This window comes from Rhipicephalus microplus, chromosome X (assembly GCF_043290135.1).
Source record: "Rhipicephalus microplus isolate Deutch F79 chromosome X, USDA_Rmic, whole genome shotgun sequence".
Taxonomy (NCBI): domain Eukaryota; kingdom Metazoa; phylum Arthropoda; class Arachnida; order Ixodida; family Ixodidae; genus Rhipicephalus; species Rhipicephalus microplus.
In genome coordinates this window covers 264,350,050-264,376,852 of record NC_134710.1, presented here as the reverse complement: position 1 = coordinate 264,376,852, position 26,803 = coordinate 264,350,050, and the positions used below count along the sequence as shown (strand labels likewise).

Sequence of the window (26,803 nt, the reverse complement as noted above, 5' to 3'; positions counted from 1 at the left end):
GAAGGGGGTGTCACGGGCGGCCAATGAGGATCGGCGAAGCACTGTGATGTGTGCTGGCATGACACGAGGGGGAGGCGTTGTCTAGGATAGTTCGGACACGTGTCTCCGTGCAGAGAAAACCGATACACAGCTCACCCCAGACAAAAAGGCCCGACGGTGAAACCACAGTCGCAGTGTTCCCGATGCTCGAGCCACACGCAGTCAGCACTCGCATAAGCTTGGGGAACGAGGCGCCTAAGGGGTGGGTGTGTTCGATTCCCACAACTTGGAGGGGATACATATCGTTAATGAAAAAACAAGGGTGAAACGTGTAGCACAGGAATAGTGGTTTACGATTTAATTGTGATGACTTGAAATTGGGTGCACGCCCATCAAATAAAACGATTGGCGTTTTTCAGCACATGAAACTTCGGACACGATTCTACATGGTTTCTGTGTAAGGCACATTATCGACGTGGTCTGAGAAACAGTTCGCGAATTTCCACAATGTTGCTTTATTTTGCACCCCCTCCTGCCCCCCTTTCGCATTCATTTCATTGGCAGCGCTGTTCTGTCATTTTATTTAACCATTCAGAAATTTGAATGGTTTTAAGTACCACACATCATGTGCTTCGATTTTGAGACACGTGAGGCTGCATGCTCAACGTGTTTTGCACCACTACGGCCCTTGAAAAAGGTCGCTTGCAAGGATCTCATCAAGGTCTTCCGATTTGTAGCAATTTTCGGAGTAGAAAAATTTTCATTTTGGAGCAGCAAAAGTTTCTATTTTTGAGCACATTGGAGCAGCAAAATTTTCATTTTGGGGCACTTTGGAGCAGCTAACTTCACATCCTGAAGGAGAACCAAGTTCATTTACATTCAAGGGCATGAACATATATTATGGGGCTCTTGTCTCCTGTGAATGAAATATTTCCATTCATTTCAAATCTCATGAAACCAGTCATCTTAGGAGCACTTCCTATTTTAGTTGATGATGCAAAAATAATGGCATCATTATGTTGGCCATTCTGAAAAAAACTTGTTCTGTGATTATTTTTGAAGCAAATCAGCAGAATAATGGTTGAATAAAATTGTACCTAATAAAATAAGTGACTTTTGAAAGGGCAAAAGGAAGAAATAAGCACAGTTTTGTTACTGTCTCTCTCTCAATGGAGAGCACCTCCACAGTTCTGCACAGGGGATGGAAGTGAGGAGGGATTAAAAAAGGATAGGGAGGAATTAAAAGTATAGATAGAGAGGAGCAGGAAGAGAGAGAGGCACAGGGACAGCCACATACAGAAGTAAGAAGATAGGAAAGATGGACACGGTCCCAAAAGTCCAAAGACGGGGCACCACTCAGTGAGAGCTCTTGTCAGCGTCGGGAGATGGCGTACGGCAAGCCAGTTGGCCAGAGCTTTGTCAGAGATCGCGGGGGCACAACTGGTCGACACGAAATCCAGCGATCGAGTGTCTTCATGAAATAACATTCTATACACTTAAGTGGTTATCAATAAATATGTTAGACAAACGCTGTGACGTACAACACTACAGACACACAGTTGCAAATGCATTTCCCTTAGACGACTCCAAGGATATAGAAAGATTATTTTTCTCCACAACCGATTATACTGCTGGGCTTAACATGACGTGATTTAGCTAGTCTGATGAAGCCAACCTCTTCCGGTACTCGTCTCTCGTGTTAAGTCGTTAACAAACTTCCTTTTCCATTTGCAGGGATGTTTTATGTGGCTAAGGCATTCTGTCTATACTCTAAAATCCCCCTGTAGTGTTCTAGAAAGCAGTGTATAAAGAAAAAAACCTCACAGGGTACCTTATGCATACGCCAAGACAACTAGAAGGGGAAAACCATTTTCTTTTTATGGCGATAGCAATTTTAAGGACATTCTCGGCTGCTCTTTGCCATTGCCAGAAGCGTCAGTAAATTATTTTTATTTGGAGGGGGGGGTGCAGCTTGATCTGAAGGGGGGGCATGCAAATGGTGATTGTTGAGTTATACATATGCCATGGCAAAAAAAATGTCGGGAGAAGGAGAAGCACGTTCCCGATATGCCCCTCTCCTCCCTGCCTGGCTATGCCACTGGCCGTTGCGGTCATGTTTTGTGTAATACCCCAAACATCCCCCCCCCCCCCACATCCTGTGCTTGCAAAGCATGCAAGCAGGGGTGACGAATCGGCTAAAGTAGAGATAAAAAAAGTCTACTGTTTCTTCGCAAGGGCGAAGCAATGAATGCAGTAGCAACAACTTGGAATGTAACGCTGAGAACGGCAAGCAGATCAAAATGTGCAGCGTGCTGCTCACACACAAATCACGTACGACAACATAAACAGAACAATAGCGAACTAATGATGTTTACTGCTCGACACTGAAAGTGCTGTTTAAACAAAAACGACGCGCGAAACGTAGTCACAAGTACAGATGAGTGCAAACTAACAAGTGTCCCAGTTATACTTCGCTGTGTATGAAAGGTGTGCTCTTTTCGCAAACGAGGCCTGTGCAGCCAGCGAAGTGACCTTTGTGTTGGACCCGGCAACTAACGAACTAAGCAATCGTTCTGGTGAAAGCCGAAGGCATGCTATTCTCCCCACCCAAGGATAAGTGCGCGTACAAGCATCTACCCCCCCCCCCCCCCTCTCCCCATTTGCGGGTGGGAGATAAGCATCATGACAAGCTGGCACTGAGCGTGGGCGGCTTTTTTCTTTCTTTCTTGAGTTTTCATGTATGTGGATGCGTATTCATAAGCTGTGAAAGATAGTGGCGACGCCAAAAAAACCAGCCGAGACTGTCCATATAATTGCTATCGCAATAAAAGAGCTGACCTACCTCCTTTGCACGGAGTGCAGATGCAATAGCAGCACCCTATGTGCCAGGCCTGCCATCGATTGTTACTAAATCAGAAAAGAATGCGCCACCCATATATCAAAAAGTAGGAAGGAACTAGGAACGCAAGGCAGGTGGTATGAACTTTTGAGTGTGATCACTGGCAGTTGCGCCGATTCAGCAGGCATTAAAGGCGGCTGTTATACCCTTCTATCTTATACTCTCAATGCGAATAGACTGTTGGTATCACATTCATTGCTAACCATCTTTTGGACACGCCACATAACTCAGATGAACGCTGACAACAATGATCACTCCAATTGCCGAAGCGGTTTTTGCACTGTCAGTTATCTAAACGCGAAGCATATGTTATAGTAGCACAGAAAGTTTAGGAGTATGTCTCATTAGTAGAGGCCGGATTATAGGCAAATGGCTATTTTGTTTTTTGCGTTCCCATCGTGCCATTTCGATATGAGCGTGAATTAAGGGTTAATAAGAGCTTTTATAGTGTTTTTATAGTGCCTATAAATGCCTGTTTTTGACATTTATGCCTCAATTCCTATAAGTGCCTATAAATGCCCATCTTAAATATCGGTGCCTTTGTGAACGCTATTTAACCTGGAATTTCGCTTTCAGTTGCAGCTGTAGACACGTATTCATGCTACCAGGCAAAATTGAGCTTTCGCGACACTATACGGTGCAACCTATACTCCATCTCATCAGTTCCTTTCAGCACTGTCATGACTAAAAGGCCTCTAAGCCAATACGAAGGCCGATTCGCCCCTGCACATGAATTCATCCGCTGCGTGTCGTCTGCTCGGCATCTCCACGGTGCTTGTTGGCATACGTAGGGAACGAGAGGTGCTTCTGTACAGCCGCAGGACAATGGATAATGATTGAAAAGTAGTGGAGTGTCATCAGGGGAAAGTTGACTGTATACGTTAAAAAAAAGCCCACGTGGTTTTTGTTTTATTTGTAATTTACTTAATCAACGGTGCTTCACTAGGTCAGATAAAAATTACTTGGACACTCGAAATTGTTGCGTGCCCAAGCTTTGCACCGCTAGGATTTTTCAATTGGTTCATTACAAGTCGCAAAAGCATGATGCGAGGAGGCGAGCTTGAAACCTTTGCCACTCGCCCGGTGTAGATTTTGCTAGCCAAATTCCTTCCTGCCCTCTTCGGTATCAGACCAACTCGAAGCCGGAGGATCACACGATGCAGACGTATCAACATGTCATGCGCAGGCAAGGACAGATCATGCACGCTAGCTACGTTGTGCCGTTTCGACATTCTCTGTATTGCCATTGCCATATGTTTCTGTGAGATGGAACCATCTCTACACGCACTTTTGGAGAGGCTGCCAGGTTCATGTATCCTTACCACGATACACAGCGTCGCATTGCTTGAGCTGCTATAAGGTACGATGCACCAAAAACACTCCGAGCGTTGTGAATGTGGGCACTGGAACGATGCGAGGATGGTGAAAACATCAACGCAAATTAAATGAAGGCAGCTTAATCTTGCATCTCACTTGATGCGAAGTTACAAAAAAATAATGCGAATAGATTCCATTTGTGTGTTTTAATATTTCTGTCAGCATTCTTACTTCTAGTCAGGCAACAGAAAACATGCCTTGTAGAATTCGCGAAGTGTCACGTATGATTCCTTCTTGTATATACACTGCCTCCACCGTGTTGGGGCACCCGTAAGATATATAAGCAGCGTTCGATCTGATATTTCACTTTTTTTCGGGGCAAGTAGCATTATAAATCTTGGCAGATGAGATCGCGAGCGCCCAGTGCATGCATCCCTCTTGCCTGCTCGAAATTCTCGAACTTGGTGAAGGGTCCTTTAAGGTGTCTGCAGACAGAAGAGAAATTATTAACCCTTTGCAGTTCAACCAAGTTAATATGAGGCAAAATAACCCTTCTAGCCTATTGGCGCTCTGGCTGTTTGCTCCCGAGTTGCGCTTCTCAATCATGCCGAAAAGAAAGACACCCACTAGCGTGCTTATTCAACGGTTGACATTTAACTCGCCATGCTGAACTAAAAAAAAATGGGATACCATATTCTGCAAACCCTGCAAAAAAAAAAAAAAACTGCATGGCTAGGTTAAACATTGGCGCCATTCTATCATTATAAACAGTGTTTTTTCTGCCTATTTTTGGCACCTGAAACGTGGTTTTTTAGTGCATGTAAATCCGGTCTCTACTCATAAGGCCTTGAAATAGTGCGCTCACGAATGCGCCCTTCAAGCGACGCAGCTCCGTCCTCTCCCACAAAAAAAAAAAAAAAAAATGAAGCAATGATTGGGATGGCAGGATGTTTAATTTTTTTAACCGTCAGCTATTGACCTTAGAAAGCGAGAGGCAGACGTGTAACAAGGTGTAGCCGCTTCACCATGGGCCTTCTAACCCCAGAGCTGCCAGCGATAATAAAACTGAATTCCGGCTGCTCCAACCAGTCTGCGTGCTTTTAATAATGAGATGTCATTAAAAAACATACAAAAATTTTGAATACGAACACTAGCAATCTCGAGGTTGAAATGGCAGGGTGTTTAGCTTTTACTGTAACAGCGATTACAAATGGGGATGTGCTGGTGGAAGGAAGTACGAAAATGAACTTCTGAATGAAGATCCATGAATAAAGTAGATTAAAGGAAAAGTGTCAACGCATTTCCACCGTGCACATGTTTTTCTGTGAACTCGAAGCGCGTGTAGATGTTGGTGAAAATTGCTTTAGTTACGTACCGCACAACTCGTCAGACGAGCTACCAGCAGTGTTTCTGGAACAGACGACACCCGCCGATGAATCACCGCCACAATTTCAAGATACAGATTGGAATAGGGTTCACGAGCCCCTGCGGAGAGCGCGTTTTACGGTTAAGCGGACTTGCGCAACAGAAGTTGCGTTGGCACCAAACATCCTAGATTACTTATGACACACGTGCGACCACTGTTGATTCAGCGGAATAATTTTAGGCACATGATTGTAATTTTGGTGGCCTCAAGAACAAGGTGTACATGTTTTGACACGCCCGCGTGGCTATTTCTGGTCAGAGACGCTCCCAAATCCGACTTTGACGCAGTTTGGCGCAATTTTCATTGATATTATCAGGATGGCGCAGTAAATCTGATTTGGCGCACTTTGGCACAGTTGGTGCAAGAGTTGTAGTGCAGATATCCGTGACTCCTGTGATTAAGGTTATAAGTGGTCTGTACTTATTAAGATCATTACTGTGGTCATCAGTATGGTTGGGCACGGGCTAGATAACCAATAAAGGTCAAATTATTCAGCACAGACGAATTACTGCAGCAAAGTAATCAAAATATGGTCTCATAGAAATGTATGGGCACCAACCGGGGCCTTCAGCCGGGCTTTAAATTACTAAGAAAAGTGGATTTAATCATTAGAAGCCTACTCTATTGAAATTGGCTGAAATTGAGTTGTTACTCAGTGCCCTGTGAAACTGTCAACACTTACTGTGTATGCCTTCTATGATTCATTTCAGGGCAAGAAAAGGAAATTAACGACTTGGAGTGAAATGTGTAAATATAAGAAGGTAGCACAGCATGGACAAAATTGTAGGCAAGAGGGCAAGTACACGCGCTCACTACCAACTGGCTCATTTTAGAACTATAATAATATGTACATGTTCAGAATGCCGAAATCAAAAGGGATTCTGTAAAAAATACATTATTATTGCAGCTTAATGGAATCATGTACACCAAACCCACTTAATTCTTTCCAAAATGATGCTGATGCTTTTTATCACATCATTTAGAATCACTAGCTTTCATTACACACCTACAAACACTAGATAATTGACATGGCACTGAAAAGAGCCCAGGCACATCAAGCTTTGAAGCAACCTTCTTAAGGTTATGTGCTACCTTATGCGAGTAACGGATAACTATTGGTCTTGTTTTCTTTTCTTGACACGCTAATGCCTTTGGTGCCAAAAATAATTGTCCCAACTATGTACAGAGTGGCCCAGCATTGAGTTTTGTTGGACTTTGAGGGAACAAGGTTGTCCTTACCCCCATAATTCAGAAAACACCCCTATACTTGAAGCCCCGACTGGACTTGGTCAAGTCAACCTCAAGGTGATGCGCAACTTCAGACTCGCCAAGACAGCCATTTCTCGAACTGGGTTCGAGATTGATACTGACTTCAATGCAGTATCTTTCTATTTTAAGAAAAAAAAAAGCTTACCATGAAATCTATGAAATGCATTATTCCAGTCATTTAGGATATGAAAACAAAGTTTTATGTAATCCAGCATTGGTTATAGCCGCTACATTAAAGCAAATCCTTAACAGCGCAGCCAGAAAAAAAAAACAAATAAAAACTTGAGTCATCCATGAATGTCATATTGCCTGCGTCGTTTCCAATGGCAAAAGCATTCGCAGTTCGCTTGAAATTTCCTTTCAGAAACAATATCCTAGTATGTGGCCTTTGTGATAAGTTTCAGTAATTCTGTTCCTATGGTGTGCTGTCCAAGCTAATTGTGGAGGCCATGGTGCAAATACCGTGTCGCTATGCACTTCCATTGAGTTGTCTTTGTCGCGCAACAATTCATTCAACATGCTTCACAAAATGTGTGGGTCTGGTCGAAATTTCCGGAGCCCTCCACTACGGCGTCTCATAATCATATGGTGGTTTTGGGACATTAAACCCCACATATGAAATGTGTGGGTCTCGTAACATAGCATCAGAGGTTTTTGCATACAAACTGAAATGCTTGCTCATAGTGCCTTTATGAAGATGCTTTTGTGGTGGTAGACAGCATCTCTCTGAAACACAGCTATGGTTCAGCTTCCCAGACAGATTCAAGAGTGCTCATGCCTAAACTTGCTTTTCAAGTTGACTTAATGGAGCGAAGCTCACAACAAGGACTCGTTTCAAGTCGAGGAAGATATCTGAAAGGCATTTGCGATACTTCAAGGCCGTAGCAAATCAAGTAGTTGTGCATTTCTCCATATGAAGGTTCGTGTCACAAATATTGTCACTTGTGCATCTGATATTACTGGCCGACCATACAGTTTCCACCTTGACCATTAGATTTTTCATTAATGTCACTCCCGTCACGTTTTTGTTCCGACCTTTTCATGCCAGTGATATCTGACAAGCTCACTTCAGAACAAGTTTCTGCTCTCCACCCCGTCCTCACTTCTTATCAGGACATCTTTGACTTCAGCGACTGTAATTTGGGCCAGACAACCATGGTAGCCCATCGCATCAATGCCGGTGATGCTTGATGCATTTGCAGGCGGCCCTCCCGTGTGTAAGCCTCAGAGCGTGCTATTCTACAGCGGGAAGTGGATAAAGTGCTTCATAAGGGCACAATCGAACCTTCATCCAGTCCCTGGTCCTCACCTGTTGTACTTGTTGAAAATAAGGACAACAGCTAGAGATTCTGTGTTGACTACCGCCATCTCGACCGTATTACCAAGAAAGATATGTATTCTCTACCAAGCATAGATGATGCACTTAATTGCTTGCACGGCCCCAACTATTTCTCTTCAATAGACCTCCACTCAGGCTACTGGCAGATACAGATTGCTTTGGACAGACAGAGAAAAGGCTGCCTTGGTGACTCCTGAAGGACTTGATCAGTTCAAAGTGATTCCTTTTAGATTATGCAATTCTCCCATGACTTTTGAACGCATGATGGACTCTCTCCTTCGAGGCATGAAATGGTCTATCTGCCTTTGCTATGCTGACGATGTTATTGTTTTTTCGACTAGTTTGATAAACCACCTTACCCATCTGTCTACAGTGCTTGATATTTTCCAACGTGCCAATCTGCGACTTAACTTGTCCAAATGTCACTTTGGGCAATGCCGATTCTGTGCACTCAGCTATCTTGTTGACACTGCGGGCATACAACCAGACCTTGCGCAAGTCCGAGCAGTTCGAGACTTCCCCACACCCCGCTAAGCCAAGGACGTCTGAAGTGTTCTGGGACTGTGCTTTTACTTCCGTTGTTTTGTCGAGAATTTCGCAAAAGTAGCCGGTCCGCTAACCTGCCTTCTCAAAAAGGATGTCGCATTCACCTGGGGCCAACAGCAAGCAAACGCCTTCTCGTCACTAGTTGCCATTCTCACCAATCCACCAGTCCTGGCACACTTCGACCCATCTGCCACCACTGAGCTTCGTACCGATGCTATTGGCCATGGCATAGCTGCAATGCTGGCGCAACAGCAACAAGGCGTACACCACATCGTCGCATACGCAAGCCGACTGTTGTCGCGCTCGGAACAAAATTATTCGATCACAGAATGGGAGTGTTAAGATATCGTCTGGGCCATTGCGAAATTCCGACTGTATCTGTATGGCAGACACTTTTCAGTTATTATGGACCATCATGCGCTTTGCTGGTTCTCCTCGCTCAAGGACCCTACGGGACACCTTGGTCGCTGGTTGCTGCGCTTACATGAGTACTTTTTTCGTATCCTATAAATCCGGGCAACTTCACAAGAATGCTGATTGCTTGTTCCGTCATCCAGCTGATCCCCCTGAGATGATGGAAGATGGACAAGAAGCCCTCGTTCTCTCAATTACAGCCTTCACCAACATAGCTGCTGAACAAGGGTGCGACTCCTCTGTGCATTCTATCATCGATGGTCTGCAATTTCCACACCCTGACCACTCCTTACAGATGTTCATCCTTCACAACATCTTGCATCACTACAACGCCCACCCTGATGGTGCTGAGCTTTTACTTGTTGTTCCTGTGCAGCTGCGCTTAGATGTTTTGGCCCACAGGGTGTCTATCAACCTGGAAAACCTGGAAAAGTCGGGGAATTCAGGCCTTTATCGAAAAGTCAGGGAGAAGTCGGGCAATTTCTGAAAAACCTGGCCAGGTCATGGAAACTGGCGGCAGTCTGTGCGACCATCACAAAAATAAGCATTATCATTGATCAAAGCTTTAAGTTGCACCTTCGGCTGCAAAAACTAACGATGAACCTTTCTATGTTGAATGAATAATAATAAACTGAACTTGACTGAACAGCTAGAAGCGACCTCAAATGAAGAAAAAGGCAGTGCATAACTGTCTACTCAAAAGAAGACAAATTTTACAGACGCTTTGCCACTTGAAACGGGAGTCTTTTTCACTATAAAAGCCATAGGAAATGCGCAGCGTATTTAGGTACGCCTAAGTATGAGACGTAAGCACTGAGAGTACATTGTCGAAAGCGTCTTATCACTCCTGTTCAGTGTATGTGCAGTCGTCTATATGTGCAGGGATTCCGAGGTCCAGGCATGATGCAACCTTTTCTTTGGCTAGAGACCATTCAACTTGGTGGCTTGTAGATTTGCCATGTTTAGCGAGGGCATTCGAGGACATGCGTCATTTCGTGCCATAATATTTGTATCGCTTAACTCTTTTCGTGAAATCACTGGTCTCACCAACGTACTGGTTGTCACAATTGTGGCAGCCTATGGCATAAACAAGACCGGGAAATTTTTCGCTCAGCAGCTTGTCTTTCATGTTGACTAAAGCATTCCTTAGCTTCCATGTTGGTACATGCACTATTTTAATGTCTGTTGCTTCTACATATCACACACCATATCTGACATTCAAACCACAGCATTACTCACTAGTTAGTACAAACCACAACATTACTCACTAGTTGGTAAATTTGTGCATTATTGTCAGGGCCGCGATTTCAGCCTGGCTCGGGTTACGCCAGAAGTGCCATCAGCAGAGGCTTCTTGGGCTTTGTCATGCCTTTTAATATTATTAGTACTGCTGTAATTATTATTTTCGAAGCAACGGCAAACGTCCTCAGCAACGCCCTTATTGCTGGTAGCTCGCCTTCTTATGTAGCATTGGGTAACTTCAGGTAAAGTTCTCAAATATGTTTCTTAAAAAGGTGTTATTAAATCTGTCATTATTTTAGTCTCACGTCCGAAGAAGACTAAGTACGTAAACGAAGGTAACATGCTGGCATCCGTGATTAATCTATAGAATCGAGAAAGTCGTTGCAACCTGACAGATTCCTTCTTGCCACCTCATATTCAAACATAAGCGCTTTAAACGCTACCCTCAGCTTTCGTTGCAGGCATCTGAGGACTTTTGTCGCTCTGCAAGCGTTGGAGCCTAGCGAAATAAAACACCAACATGCATCTGCTTAATGTAAAAAAAAAGGCAGTACGGCTTTGTTCTTGTGACATTCTCATAGTTATGTCAGAATACGTGTTTTTGGATAGTAAGTACAGCAATTCAGGGATCGAACCAAATCCAATCCATATCATGAATAGTAAAATCACTTCAGTAAATACAGTAGTTCAGGTCGATTTTATTCAATCCGATCCACATGCTAAGTGGTCTGAGCATTTACTCCAGTGGCGGATTCGGTCGCGGGCTCCCACATACTTCTATGAGATGGTGGCACTTCTAAAAGGTGCAGCCACATGTGCACTTTGCAGCCCGTTTGGCTTATTGACGCGGTGCTGCGGGCCCGCTTCTATGGTCTAGTGGCTAAAGTATTCGGCTGCTGACTAGCAGGTTGGGGGATTGAATCCTGTCTGTGGTGGCTGCATTTTCAGTTGAGGCGAAAATGATGCAGGCCCGTGTGCTCAGATTTGGCTGCACGTTGAAGAATTTCGGGTGGTTGAAATGTCTGGAGCTTTCTACTACGGCGTCTCGTAATCATATGGTGGTTTTGGGATGATAAACCTAACGTGTCGATCGATGCGGTGCTGGGTCTTCTTCCAGTGAAGGAAGAAGGGAGCGCAGCTTCGCATAGCCACGTGCCTTCTTTCTTTGTATAAGGAGAGGGCGCAGCACAGCATCAAAAAGTCACTCGCTGAGATGCAATGCACATGTTAGGATCAGGCTTCAAGTTTCCTAGCAGCTTTGACTGCGTTGCTGCACTATTACGGCTCCTTCAGACTTTCAGTTATGGTTAATTTCAACTCGTGTGTTCGCTTACTGGTCCTTCCAAACATTAAACAGCTGACTTGCTCATTTCCTGACTCAGAGGCTTTGTTTTGGCCAGATATACATATTTTTTCATGCTTACCAGACATGCCGAGTACATTCTGAGCACATGTGGTAACTATGTTTACTTATTTTATACGAGTGCCTGAGTTTTTTTGCCTTCAAGGGTTTGTTTACAGTGCACAGAGTTTTCCAAGCAGATGTGACGGTGATGGAATTCGCTTTTAATCATCATGGAAAACCTGTAAAAGTCGGGGCATTTGGAAAAGTCCAATTGGTAGACACCCTGGGCCCAGTTTTATGACGCACCCACCGCTGGACACCTAGGGGCGTCACGCACGTATGACCGCGTTGGCCTGGCTTCTACTGTTCTGTGTGACAGTGAGTTGCGGCATGCGACCTCTGCCAGCGCCACAAGACATCTGCACTGGAGCCGGCTGGTACCCTTCAGCCCATTGAAATACCACATGAGCCATTTTTTCGAGTCGGCCTCGATCTTCTAGGACCTTTTCCTGCGTCGGCCAGTGGTAATAAATGGATTGCCGTCGCTACCAACTACGCAACGTGGTATGCCGTTACACGAGCCCTTCCCACCAGTTGTGCTACGGATGTAGCCGATCTCATTCTTCATGACATCATTCTTTGTCATGGTGCTCCTCGTCAGTTGATCACCGACTGCGATCACTGTTTTCTATCTAAAGTAGTCACCACCTCCTGCGATTGTGCTCCACCCACCACAAGTTCATTACAGCGTACCACCCACAAACCAACGGCCTCACCAAACGCCTCAATCGCTCCCTGACAAACCTGTTAGCGATTTCCTTCTCTAAGGATCACAAAGATTGAAACATCCACTCAGCTTTCGTTACCTTCGCATACAGCTCTTCACGTCATGACATAGCTCGATTTTTACCTTTTTATCTACTGTTTGGTCATGACCCGTCTTTACCCATGGACACCATGCTCCATTCTGACACCACCTCATCGATATGCTCGTGATGCCCAGGCTCGTGCTGACATCGCCCGCCAAGTCGCCCAGGATCGTTTATGTGCCTCGCAGGTTAACCAAAAGAGTGTTTACAATTGCCGGCATCGTGACATGTACTTCCCGGGGTCGCTGGTCTTGACATATTGCGACAAGTCAGTCTCTGCGATAAACTCATGTCCCGTTACATTGACCTTTACCGGGTCACATGCGAGGTCACCAGTGGGACCTATGAGATTGCTCCCCTCTATCCCATGTCGGCAACAGCTTCAGTCCCGACCGATACAGTGCACATCTTGAAACATAAACCATCACGAGACTTCAACCAGGATTGAATGCACCGAGACAGTGCTTCTGCTGCTGGTAGGTGATGTCACGGGCTGAGAAGATACCTGAGGATGACAACAACGAAATGCTTAGCGGAACGGACGTAGACTGCAGCAGCATTGTATGCATTTTCTGGCAAATATATTTTCTGCATATACTTTCTTCCCCATAACAATATAATTAATAATAGCAGCTCTCATCATTGGTGTAATAAAGCACCTCAAGCATGTTGGAAAAAATGTTACAAATCTGTCAACAGATGTCTTCACACATAGGTACTGATGAGGAGTAGGTACTGGGGCATGGTCAGTCACTTCAAATGATATGGCAGACCGATTGGCTTGATCACTTTTATCACAAAAAAATGCCAGGCCTGCGTGGAAGGCACAGCACAGTCACAGCAAAAGGTAGAAGAGGGGCCTTTTAGAGCCTTTTCAAAACACTCATTGGGTAACTACTGCAAACATACTTGCTCGATACCCACTAGGGCTTTAATAATAAAATTTTTTGGGTAATAGGCCAGCATTCGCTATGCTATTTTTCATCATTCTTCTGAAAAGCGTGGCATCCGCTAAACACTTGCAAGAAATTTTGTGCCAATCGTTCATGCAGTGTCTGACGATGAGGAATTATGGCTGAAGTGGGTATGCGCGACAGTCAATAGGGGAACAAGAGCAAACTTTTGTAGTGGGTTCGAGCATTGGACGGCTCAATCGTTACGCTATTCGCATTGTGCGACGACTGGTTTTTCTTTTGCTGTTTTAAAACACTGTATAAGTCGTATTAATGCGATTGCTTTCTCAACCTCAAGCCTTCCTAAGGCAAGTTTGCCAATAAGTCGCAAGCACTGGCGTACCTCAGTGGTGAAATACTGGGCTGGCACCCAGCGAACCCGAGTTCGAGCCCCACTGTGTTATTGGTGCTAAATTTTTTTTTTTTCCCCTAATTTTGCGCAATGTGGTTGCGGACACTGGCGGTGGCGGGCAACTGCGCGTGACTCGAGTTGTGATCTCATAAGAGCTTTCGCTGTAAAACAGTCTCTGGCTTGTAAGATCTGTGCACTCCACTGTACTCTGTTTCACCACTTTGGTTTAGCACTACCAAAGCTACAGGGAAAGCCACATGCTTGTGCAGCAAAGCCTAGTCCTCTTTAGGCAGAAACAAAAAAGAGCCAAGCAGCGTTACAGCGGTAGACGCAAAGAAACGCGTCTACGGAGAAACAGACATACGAGAGCTAAGAACAGCATCAGAGAGAAAGAGCCTCAAAGTGAAGTTATCCGCTGGCATTAGATTCTACCAATCTCCGGCAGAGCAATAAATTCACGCTTCAAGTTCCCAGTGCAGTAGCTTGTTTAATGGCTTAACTGCATTTTTTAAAAAGTCAATAAACTAACGATAATAACTACAATTTATTATGCAGACACCGTGAATGCGGTGGGCAGATGACATGGCGCAAATGAATACATGTGGATGGGCTAAGCGTCCTTCCTATTTGCTCAACAGTGCAGAAGGGAACTTCTCAAACAGAGTATAAGCGCTAAAATCAAGCCTCTAATGGGATGCATGCACTTTGATTTCCCTTTGTGGCTGCTTCCTTTCTTGTAATAATCTTACCCAGGCTTGGACAGCATCTCTTCAGAGGCTTGGGGCAATAATCACTTTTATGCCATCTGTTACCTGGGCTTAGAGAACTACGTTGCGAACTTTCATTAGTAAGTTTATTGTTAAGCTTGCACAATTTCTTGATGCAAATTTCATCAGCTAGCTATCAAATAGTGCAGCACACTTTTGAAGCGTACTTGCAGTAATATACTGTCAGTGTCGTATTTACTTGCGAGTGAGCAAGCATTCTTTTCAAGGGTCATTCATTATTGAAGTCTGTGTTGCTTCTGGCTGTGAAGTTCAGGAATGCTTCACTGATGAGCATATTGTCTTTGTGAGGGCCATATCAGATATGAGATTTTTTTTAGTGTACCTTTCTCATACAAATAGACGTTAGGTGATGGTCTATCCTAAAAATGTACTTTTTTTCTATAAACTGCTTCTTGTTAATACTTGCTTTGTAAAGTTCACCTTGTTGACTTTTATGAAAATAAAAATCGAACCTGAATTCAATCCTGTAGGTTAATATCACTTTCAAAAAGGGCAAGGTGTCTGTTAAAAGCAGAAAGCCGTGTTTTGCAGTAATAGTCAGTAAATACTGCTTTTCACAGGCACTTGAGTGAATACGAAGTCTATACATGAAATTGACTGTTTATTTGGTATACTTCTAGGTGAAGGGAGTGTGATAAGCACGAGCGTATTCGAAGGTCGTAGGTTCGATTCCTGCTCACGGCAGATTATTTTTTCACCCACTTTTCTTTCTTCTTATTTACAGTGCATTTGTTTTAATAACTTTCCCTATACATTCCTTGGCATTGTCTGTTAGGTCTCATTAATACTGTGTCAAACACGGAAAAACTTGCCCTTAGGTATACACTTCTTTCCCTTGTATATAAATAATGTTTTTCTCCAACTTGCAGAAAGCGGACAGTGACCTGGCATACAGCCTGCAAGCAGCCAAAACGCGGCAGCGCATCAAAGAGGAGCAGATGCAGGTACAGGTGGTTGAGCGTTCCCAGGAGATACAAGTGCAAGAGCAAGAGATCATGCGGCGTGAGAAAGAGCTCGAGGCAACTGTGCGTCGTCCTGCCGAAGCGGAGAAGTACAAACTTGAAAAAATGGCTGAGGCCAACCGTAACCGCGTCATTATGGAGGCTGAAGCAGAGGCTGAGGCCGTTCGAGTGAGTCTCCCAACTACCGTGCCTTCTTGAGTGCAAGCATTTTCCTAGATATTTTTAAGGAGCAACAATGTAATAATTACTCGTAAAATATTCTTTAAAAAGTTGTGTGAATTTCACAGTGCACTCACTTTCTGCGATTTCAAACTTTGCTGGTATCACAGATTTTGGTCTCATTATTCTAAAGGTAGAATAAAGAACAGTGGCTAAATGACCTAATCCTTTTTTTTTACCCTTTGTTTTTTATTTATTTACTTGTTTATTTATCAAATACTGTGGACATGTAGCCCAAGCAGGGAGAGCAAATAAAATGGTACCACAGTGAACATGTTCAAAACAATCTTGAATCAAAATAAAAACAAACAAACTTGAAGTAGCCTGATGTAGCCAATCACTTTTCATGTTATTTCTTGACAAGGATCACAAAATAGTTTCATGTATTAGTAATTTGAATACAAAGTATGCATGCCCATTTAAGCTTATCTGAAACCTCGTGTGACATTTTCCTAAGGTCATAAAATGTGGCAATCTGCCGAATTGCTTCTCTAGGGTGCAGTTGAACATATGCAAATGCCTGAAGTCTTCTGAGCTTAAGAGTAGCCTGATGCACTAATCGCTATTTCCGATGGAGGCGGAAATGTTGTAGGCCGTGTGCTCAGATTTGGGTGCTCGTTAAAGAACCCCAGGTGGTCGAAATTTCCGGAGCCCTCCACTACGGCGTCTCTCATAATCATATGGTGGTTTTGGGATGTTAAACCCCACATATCAATCAATATGCACTAATCGCTATGTTATCTCCAAAAGATTGCATTGGAGAGCTTGCTGGAGATGGAACAGTGAAGAACTGAGTCTTTTATCTCCACAAGCATGCTGTGTTTGCCGTGAAAAACTCTCCTCCATTCATTTGTTTTTCTGGGTGCATCTTCTTAGAGCACCATCGTTGCACACATTTTTCATCGGCCTGAAACTTCAACCAGACAGTTGGTTAGTTGCGAGAGAAAAATCACCACCATATCCATAAAGTGAATGATGTTAGAGGAGCTTGTTCGAAGGTGCATGAGGCATTTCTTGGCAAGGCCATTTCTGTAGGAAGGCTTGTTAACGAGCCAGTGCATGATGTGTACGTCATAGGCAGCGTTGTGCGGCACGTTCCGCGGCCGGCACTGCACAGTGTTGGCCGCGTCGATCGGCACGTTAACCACCTGCCTCTTTATGCCATACTAACCGCTGCCGTGAGTCAAGTGCGTAACGCTCGTGAATGGGAGACGGGCAGCTATCGGGTGTTTTTAAACATGGGTGAGAGCAGGCAGGTGAGAGGGCTTGGAATGATATCGTTACCCATGCGTAACACTCATCGTAGGAAGTTGTCGCGTGCTGCCATAAAGGGAAGAGAACAAAGTGGCCGTAGTCGCGAAGAGGCGAGCGTGCGGGTCATCGAAAAGAGACACCTTGGGCGTGCCATCTAGTGAGTATTGTTGGAATCACCGGAGAGGCGACCAGAGCAGTCACCGGAGCGGCGACCTTGAGTGGCGACTGGAGAGGTATACACTGGCAACACTGGGGTACATGCCGGCGGCGCCGGACAAGGTGCGCGCATTAGAAGCTTGCTGAGTAAGCTCCTAAAAAAGCTATGGATTCTATCAACACATTACAGATAACACTGCTAGGCTTCTAAAATAATCGAGGGTGTCTCTAATACACAGACAATTTTTAAAGATATATTGTGGGGGACCTTTAAACAGTGCTAGGTGCGGCTTTTACAGGGTGCGGCCATTGCCCTAGTATATGCATTAATGCTCAGACACGTGTTAAAGAACACCAGCTGGTAAATACTTAGTCTCCCACTATGGTTTGCCTCTTAATTGTGTTGCAGCTTTGGCACAAGATATTTCTAGTGGTATCAATAGTGTCAAAGCCTGTATTGCCCAGAGGGGCAATTTAGGTTGTTATCACAGCAGAGCATGTTGCTGCTGAGATTCAGTAGTGATGGCTGTGTGTGGAATTTCTTGGTTTCAGGCTTTTTGTGATGGGGTCAAATAAACCAAAATGTCTGCTTTCTCGTTAGAATGAAACAAGTTTCTTTCCTAGGCAATGCACGGTTGCATGCAGTGATCTTCAGTGTAGTATTCTGATTAAGCAAAAAGTCTGATTTAAATTGTAGTCAAATCAACTGCTGTTAACATTATTGGGTTCATGTACATAATAAAACAGTTTATTTTAATTTTTACTTGCACTGAGTGTTTTAATCTAGCTTGCTTTTCCAGATGATGTAAAGACCTTTGAAGCACTTTATTCATATTTGGGGTCATTTGAGCTTGCTGATCTTACTCAGCTCTCTTACAATACTATGTGTTCCATTGCTGTTAATGCCTTTCTTTCTTCATCATGTGACGTCATTTTGTGTTCTTGCAGCTCAAAGGAGAGGCAGAGGCATTCGCCATTGAGAGCAAGGCACGTGCTGAAGCAGAGCAACTAATCAAGAAGGCAGATGCATTCCGAGAGTACAAGGAGGCTGCAATCCTTGACATGATGCTGGATACACTGCCAAAGGTTTGTGGAACTGTCATGCTTATCTTAAAGGGACACTAAAGGCAAATATTAAGTTGATGTTGATTGCTGAAATAGCGGTCTGGGAACCTCGTAGTGCTACTTTTGTGGCAAGGAAGTGCTTATATTGAAATAAAATCACATTTCAGTGGTCCGCATCACATTAGCACACTTTGAATTCCCCATTCGAAAGCAGTCCGTCTTGCGTCACTGTTGCCGTGCCCAATGCGGGCCTTTACTCCGTGGCCGCTGATATTACTACAGTTGAGCCCACATATAACAGACCCACTTAAAACAAATTTTTGCTTAGAAGGAATAATATCCGCGTGATTGTGAAAATATACATTGGTTCAATGGCACAAAATTGCACTTACAACGAGCATCTCCGAGCACTGCTGATCGGTTACAGCGAACGGAGTCAGCGGTCTGTCGACTTCCCAGAAAACCACTTTCGACCACAGATCAGGCATCGGCGAGGTACCCATACTTTCTTATTGTTAAACGCCGACCCTGCCTCCGCGACCCTCTAGTTGCCGCTCTCCCCAAACTATGGAGGAAAAAAAGCTGTTTCTTTCCTTCGTGCCCCGACTGCTTTTTGTTACACACCCCTCCGTTCTTTGTCCGCCTGCTACACTGAGCACCCCGCATCACCAGACGAAGCCCATATTTTCACACTGCCACTGATCTTTCCAAGACCGGTCAGCCATCTACCCTGTTTTTGATCACTTGTACTGTCGTTGGCGTCGCCGACCTGGAGTGACCAGACCATTTGCCAAGATAATCGGCCACCGACTGTATCTGATAGTCTGCGTCTAGTGCACCCACGTTCGCTACCCCACCGACTCTGATAATTTGCGATTTATTTCGTGTTTAGGACTTGTTCTCTCTCACTTCACACTTGGCACAGCATGCCTGCCACGTGCACGCCGAAGCGCGAAAACGGCTGTTAATTTGTGCGGAACGAATCGCAAAATATCGAAGCTCGTGAGGCCACGCAAACCCGCCGGCGCAATGAAACGATTGTTTGACCACGGCCGCCAATTCTTCGAACACTGCCACGCGCACCGATCCTGGCGGCCGTGCTTTGACTTCTGCGCGCGCAGGTACTCTTTCAAGTTTTTCTACGTGAAAGTTTCGCGGGCCTTTCAAGCAAGCTACCTAACCTGCCTCCTTCCCGTGTGTTTTGGTTTTCAAGGTCGCCCTCCCGCCCCATCCTCCCCTCTCTTTATCGCAACTCCTTCGAGCCAGCGTGGCAACACCAGCCACGCTGGCTCGAATTAGTTTCGTCTTATGACTGGAAACAGGCCCAGAGCTGTTCCACGCGTTCTAGCATGTGTGTCGCGTGTGTGCATCTTGAACGTAATCTGTGCGTTAGGTTCCCCGTTGCGAAGCGCTTGCTCATAGTTGTTGACCACCTGGATGCCAACTTGCCGCTTCGGGCGTCCCGGTAGCTGTGGAGATTGTGAATATTTCGTGGGCGGCGGTGATGGCTACATACACGCGAAACTGCTTTTGCGAGGCCGACTTCGTTGAAGTCGGGCCCGTTGCGGAGCCTGAAGCTTCCGAACAGGACCACTGTGGCGGCGATTTATGGCAGCGCGTCGTTGACTCCGACCTGGGTGAGTGGGTGGGACATCTGTTACGATGGTTTAATTACGGCCAATGATATGTCGATACTGCTTGCATGGATTGGGGCATTGTGAATGAAGTACGTGGCGAGAGCGATTTGGAGGAATCGGATTACGAGAACGACGAATCTTTAGAGCCAGTGCCTCACGCAGCTTCTGCCACGGGCCTCGGCGAACGAGCACCCTGCCGTTTTAAATGAGCTCAAGACCGTCCTTATCGCTTTTGCTTTTCTTAACACGTGCATCACGGACTTTTTTGGGCAAAAAAAGTTTGTGTTTTACACTCGCAACTTTTTTTAAAAGCTGTGTTTCAGTTACTACGAACTTCGTGATACAGCGAACGGATGCCGTATCGTGCTCAGGTTCGTTATAAGCTGGCTCGACTGTAGCAGCAGAAAGTACCTGAAGCCACAGCAGCAACAGTGGCCATTAAACAATTTCTGCTTGCTTGGTTCAACTGAGGCCTTCTAGATGGCACCACCTATCTAGCATAACCAGGTGAAAAATGAATTTTAGAACCACTCGCGCCATTTCCCATAGTAATGCCAGTCGGTTCTTTTTTCTATAAATCAAACAGCAATGAACATGCAGAATTTTGTTGCATCTCTTGATACACAGAAGCTTCATCTTTAAGAAAAGGAAAGAAGATGATTACCCGTTTTGTAGCACGAAGCCACAAGGAAATCCATGCGGATTTCTCAGAGAGAAAGCCTCTTAGTTGCCGAAATATTGGTCCAGTTCCCGGGTTCAAACCCTGGACTAGGATGAATTTTTCGGCAACTAAGAGGCTTTCTCTACAAGAAATCCGTATGGATTTCCTTGTGGCCTCGTGCTACAAAACGGGTGATCGTCTTCTTTCAGGGTGTCTGGCGACCGGGAAAACCTGGAAATGTCAGGGAATTTTTAGCCACCAGGAAAAGTCAGGGAATTGTCAGGGAATTCGTCAATCAAGCGAGACAAGTCAGGGAAAACTGTCTTGGGGCCTGCCCACACTACTAATGACTCACACAGCCGATCGCTTTGGGCGAAACGCTAGAGTCAGGGAAATGAAATTTCCATAGAAGGACGATAGGAGGTGTCTAAATTCTACGCTCACTCTCCTTTTTTTTGTGTAGGGAATCTTGAAGGCGATGCATTTTGATAGCCAATCTTGGAGGCGATGCATTTTGGTAGCCAATATTGAAGGCTATGCTTTCTTACGACGTCAAGAGCCAGAATTACGTAATCGAAGTGAAACAAGGCAGATTTTCGGTGTTACCTATTTTTGCGTCATCGTTTGCACGCACTGACCTCTACTAGAATTAGTTTGTGCGTTCTGGCTGCGGAGGCAGGGTAACGTAGCATATCGAGCCGAGCCACAACAATCCGCCCGCAATAAATCCAGCATGGTGACGTCCCTTTGTTGTACAGTGCGGCTAGGCTCTACTACGACTGAAAATGTGTGAATTGTGAGCTTTGCGTTCTCGCGGACGTTTTCCCGGAGTTCCTCCGTAGCACGAATTGTGGTGTGCGACATTGTCCTCGACTAAGTGCTTCTGTGATTCGAAGTGAACATATCTGTATATTTCTGTGAAGGCGTATTCCGGAGAGAAGAAATCCATCGGACCTGCAGCATTTCAGACGCGATCATCAGTGTCGCGCGCTGCTTATCAGTGCTGCGTTTCGGTGTCGCGCGCTGCAAAATATTTTTTCATCGAAGATGTCAGGAGGCAAGAAGTGTTCCTTTAATGCGGGCTAGGCGAGCCCAAGTGTCTCCGACTATGCAAGTTGGATTAGGCCTGTGGAAAATGATCCGCACAAAGCCATGTGTACAGTTTGCCAAAAAACGTTTTTGCTGAGCAACATGGGTCACAGAGCTGTTTAAAGTCATGCCTCTAGCAAGCACATTGCTGCATTGAATTTTCTCAAAAGTGCTTTCCAGCCAAAGCTATTGTCAATTTTTGAAAGCCCGACGGACGCCTCGCCTAGCAGTAGCGCTGGATCTGCGCCTGCTGCTACCGAAGTTGCAGTGGCTACAGCTCCTGTGCAAGTGTCAGTGGGTGGTTTTTGTTTAAGAACAACGTGACTAAAGCAGAAATAATTTGGCGTCTCAATACCATAATGACACATGGATCCTTTCGTTCTGCGGCAGCGTCTGCGGTATTTTTTTCCACTGTTTCCTACTTCTGAGGTGGCTGCAAATGTTCAGCTGGGTAAAGACAAGGTAGGCTACACCATTTGCCATGGCATTGCGCCGTACTTTCGCAATATGTTGCTGCCGAGTCTCGTCAATGTGCCTTACCTGGTAGTCTGTTTCGACGAGGCGCTGAACAAGGTCACCCAGAAACAGCAAATCGATGTTCTCATTAGATACTGTGATGCTGCTGACGACAGCGTAAAGACTCGCTACCTGACGTCTTGTTTCATGGGTCATACGTGCACTGAAGACTTGGCGTCAGCGTTTCGCCAAGCGGTGGAGGAAATCAAAGGATCCAAAATCCTGCAAGTGTCCATGGACGGGCCAAATGTCAATTTTATGTTTTTGCGGTCTCTGAAGGAAGAGCTTCGCGAGTCAGATGAGAGCTATATCCTAGACATAGGAAGCCGTGGCCTTCATGCAATCAATGGTGCTTATAAAGCTGGCCACGTTGCATCTGGCTGGGATTTGGTATCATTTCTTTGAAGCGCCTACAACCTGTTCAAATGCGTTCCTGCACGTCGCGCTGACTTCGTCAGCCTCACGGGGTGCTCGAAATTCCCCATGAAGTTCTGTGCAGTGAGGTGGCTGGAAAATAGTACTGTAATCTGTAGGGCGCTGGAGATTCTACCACACCTTATTGTATTTGTGCAGCAGTGTAAAGAAAAAGCACACAAGAGGCCAACATGCTCAAGCTACAAAGTGGTTGAAGAAGCTGTGTCTAATCAGGTCTTGTCAGCAAAGTTAGCTTTTGCTCTTTTGATTGCTGAGGAATTGGAACCCTTTCTGCGTGAGTTTCAGACGAATAAACCGATGGTTCCATTCCTGTCAGCAGCACTAGAGAGCATTCTGCGTTCACTGCTGTCGAGAATTGTAAAACGGGAAGTTCTCGATGCTGCCGACACGATCGCCAAGTTGATGAAGATAGACCTAAGCATACCAGAAAATGCAGTAAATGTAGCCGCATTCGACGTTGAGTTCTCGGCAAAAAACGAGCTCCGCAAGAACAAGAAGTTGTCACAGCTTGCAATAATGAATTTAAAGAAAGGCTGCATATCGTTTGTCAAGGCTTGTGCACAGAAAGTGGTGGAGAGATCGCCACTTAAGTACAAGTTGGCCGTGGGTGCAGGCTGTTTGGACCCTGTCTGTGCATTGTCTTTGGAGACTGGTCCCAGGCGGCTTACGCTGGCACTTGAAGTACTTTGCGAGCACCACTGGATGACCGGCTTGCTAGCAGAGTGAGCCCATCGCACCTACGTGAAGGTGTGCTCAGAAAGCAGTACACGGGCACAGCTGGCAAATTTTTACAGAAAGAAACAGAGGCTGGATACTCTGTGGACAAACATATGTTCCCAGGATCACAAGGAGCTGCAGTTTTTTGTGAAACTTCTCTTGTGCTTGCCTCACGGCAATGCTGCGGTAGAGAGAGGCTTTTCTGTCAACAAGGAATGCCTTGTTGAAAATTTGAAAGAAGATTCTCTTGTGGCACAGAGAGTAGTGCTTGATGCGGTCTTGGCAGCAGGTGTCATCGCTCAAGTAGACATTACCGACAGGATGGTGAAGACAGTTCGCAGTGCCTACAGCGTCTACAGGGAGCAGCTGCAAACAAAGAAGAGAGAGCGAGATGAAACAACTGAATTAGAGAAGAAGAAAAAAAGAGCAGCAGCTCTGATTAAATAGCTACAAGAAAAAAAGCAAAGGCTCCTTAGTGTAGTGCAACTTGAAGCTTCATTCTTCAAGACGAAATAAACTCTCTCAAACACTAATTGAAGTGCATTTCGAGAATGAGGGCAGTTGCAATAAATGTTTTACTCTACAATGAAATGTGTTTTCTGTACCCTTTTAATATGCTTCACAGACCATTTCCACAAAATGGTGTCTGTTGTATAGGTCAGAGAATTTTAGCTAAAATGGTCAGTGAAAACCTGGAAAAGTCAGGGAAATTGAATTCTGCGATTTGCTAGACACCCTGTCTTTCCTTTTCTTAACCCTTCCGCCACCTTGTGGGTTTCCGCAGAACTCATTCGCAAAGCTTAATTTTTTTTATTGCAGCTAGCTTGATTACTAGTAAATAATTGTAGTTGGACACTGTCACGTCATCACAATAATTTCGCAAATGTCCCTCTCGTGGTGCATGTCGTGTGCTACATTTAGCTTAATTTCTCTGTAAGTAGAGCACTTCTGGTGATATTATTGCCATTTCAGATGTTGTCATACATCAAGCTTTCACTCTGACACATAAATTGTTATTTGCCTTTAATGTCGCTTTTATTGGCAACATTTTTTTTTGCTATTCCCATTCAAATGCTGATTTAGCAGGGGGGCACGATAATTTCATATGGCAGATTCGGAACCTAGTCTAGTTAATGTATGGTATGTATTGTGCCCACGCTTCAGGCATTTAATAATGATGCATAATACTCAAGTAAAGTAATGGAGTGTGAACGATTAAGCGGGCTTTTTATGTTAAAATTAACAGCTTCTCTAAAGCATTGGCTATAGGTTGATGCATGTGAAAATTGAACTTCAACAACAGTGGTTGAGTATAAGGCAGCAAAACGGCACTGCTTTTTAAGTGCGTCCACATTTTACCATGCCTCTGAGTTTTAACCATTTTGCTCTAGGTGGCAGGAAGGATAGATTCAATGCAGTTCAGTACTCCAGCCTATGTGAAAGTATGTTGTCATGGTAGTTAAATTTGCTTGTATTGTGTTGTCAATCTTCAGTGAAGTGTTAAGCGTTTTATGGAATAGCTTCTGTTGCTTAAAACAAACTTCTAGGAGATTTGTGCATGCATCATGACTGCAGAGACATTGCTTACTTTTTACTGGCATCGGGTAGATGCTGCTTTCCTGTCAGCCTCGGAACAGAGTGGCGAGGGTGCTCGGTTGCTGACCTGAAGGTAACAGGTTTCATCCCCGCTGCGGTGGCCACATTTTGATGGAGGCGAAATCATAAAGGCAAATGTACTGTGCAATGTCAGTGCACGCTGAAGAACATTAGGGGCGGTATTTTATAAGCGTTTTATCATATGGGGGGTGGGGGATCCAACAAAATGATGAGAGGAAGTAAACAGCCAATAGGCGAGCTGAGAGAATTCAGAAATGCTTTCAACGCATGAAGAAATATAAAATTTATACACCTTAACATCAGTATTGCCAGGCACTTTTTTTTTTTTTTTCAAAGCATAAGTTGCGGAGCGAGATGACTTTAACAATTTATTTGTGTTGATGTAGTGAGTGGATGCCAGGTGGTGCCGCGATTTGAAGAGTTGTTCGGTGGTGATTTTTAATGCAGGATTGGGGTAAGCTAGGTCCAAAACAAGCTAATTCGAATTCCGGGCTCAAGCGTTTACATTTCAAGTCAATTCATGGCGGTCGGAGACCATTTTGTATCCATTCTATCGATAGAACGGGGCTTCCGTTCATTCTTTGCACATTCCATGGCTATTCTCAACTCTTGATCATCAGAATAGCCTCGACCAATCCCATGTGGCTCTTTCTCGTCTTTTTCCTTTCCCCGTGGTATGATAGAACGCTTACAAAATCTTGCCCCAAATGGTAGAAATTTCTGGAGCCCTCTACTATGGTATCTGTCATAATCATGTTGTTGTTTTGGGATGTAAAACCTCAAATATTATTATTATTACGCTGCTTTCCTGGTTTACTGCAAGAGTAGTAATTTACTGCTTTACTGCAAGAGTAAATTCAGTTTTCATTGTTCATTCATTCATTTCACTGTGCTTACGATAATCATTTTTGTGATAGAAAACAGAATTTTTGTCTTGAAAGTGGAGTCATCAACGCCAACATTGCCATTGTCCCCGCATGAAGAAAATCACAATTGCCTTCACTCAGATTTAAACCCATTCCAGTAAAGAAGTGTGTATCTTGAAGTCCAGCCTTTTAATCACTGAGAAAGGCTTTACACTTCACACATTCTGACATACGCTTCAGGGGCCAGAACAAGCAGTACTATTGGGAATGAGTATGAAATTATGTACATTGCGTGAAAAAATTTTTTTTGACAAGGGACAGTCTGCTTGTGTGCAATTACATCTTTCAAAAGTCATGAAAACGACAAGTGAAGATAGCATTTGGTATATGCCTCAAATGTGTAACATGCACAAAATGCATTTCAAAGGCTGCTATTGGATATGTATACCTTTACAAATTATGGCATTGCTCACATTTCTTAGCAGCTGTTCTTGACAAAATGACAATGTGTTGGCACGTAATCATCATTCATAGGAGCATAGTAAATCAGTAGTACGATGGAAATTTGCTTGCAAACGATGATAGTGATCCTCATAAATGGCACATAACCTTAAAATGGATGCACCCATAATCAAATTATTGGAGACAGGCTGGATATGAAAATCCAAATCATGCATGGCATCTCTGCTAATGATGTCACAAGGACATGGCACTCTTATATTACATGACCACTTGACCTCTGCCCTATTAAAAAAGATGTAAGCATAGAAAAAGGTGAAGTTTAAAAAAATCTTACTTGACTTGCTTCCAAAAGGGCAAAGAAATAATGAAGGCCCACAAAAGAGAACTTTTGTTCTGAATAGGGCACAAA

The 26,803-nt window shown here is 44.5% G+C and overlaps 1 protein-coding gene across 1 annotated transcript in view; it reads left to right on the top strand.

The window, feature by feature from the left end:
- The window catches only part of Flo1 (flotillin-1), a 122,770-nt gene that overhangs the window by 73,072 nt on the left and 22,895 nt on the right, over positions 1 to 26,803 (top strand). Inside the window, exons 8-9 of the mRNA XM_075879044.1 lie at positions 15,608 to 15,868; positions 18,278 to 18,415. Of these exons, the coding sequence (XP_075735159.1) occupies positions 15,608 to 15,868; positions 18,278 to 18,415 (399 nt within the window). The remainder of the gene's footprint in view (positions 1 to 15,607; positions 15,869 to 18,277; positions 18,416 to 26,803) is intronic.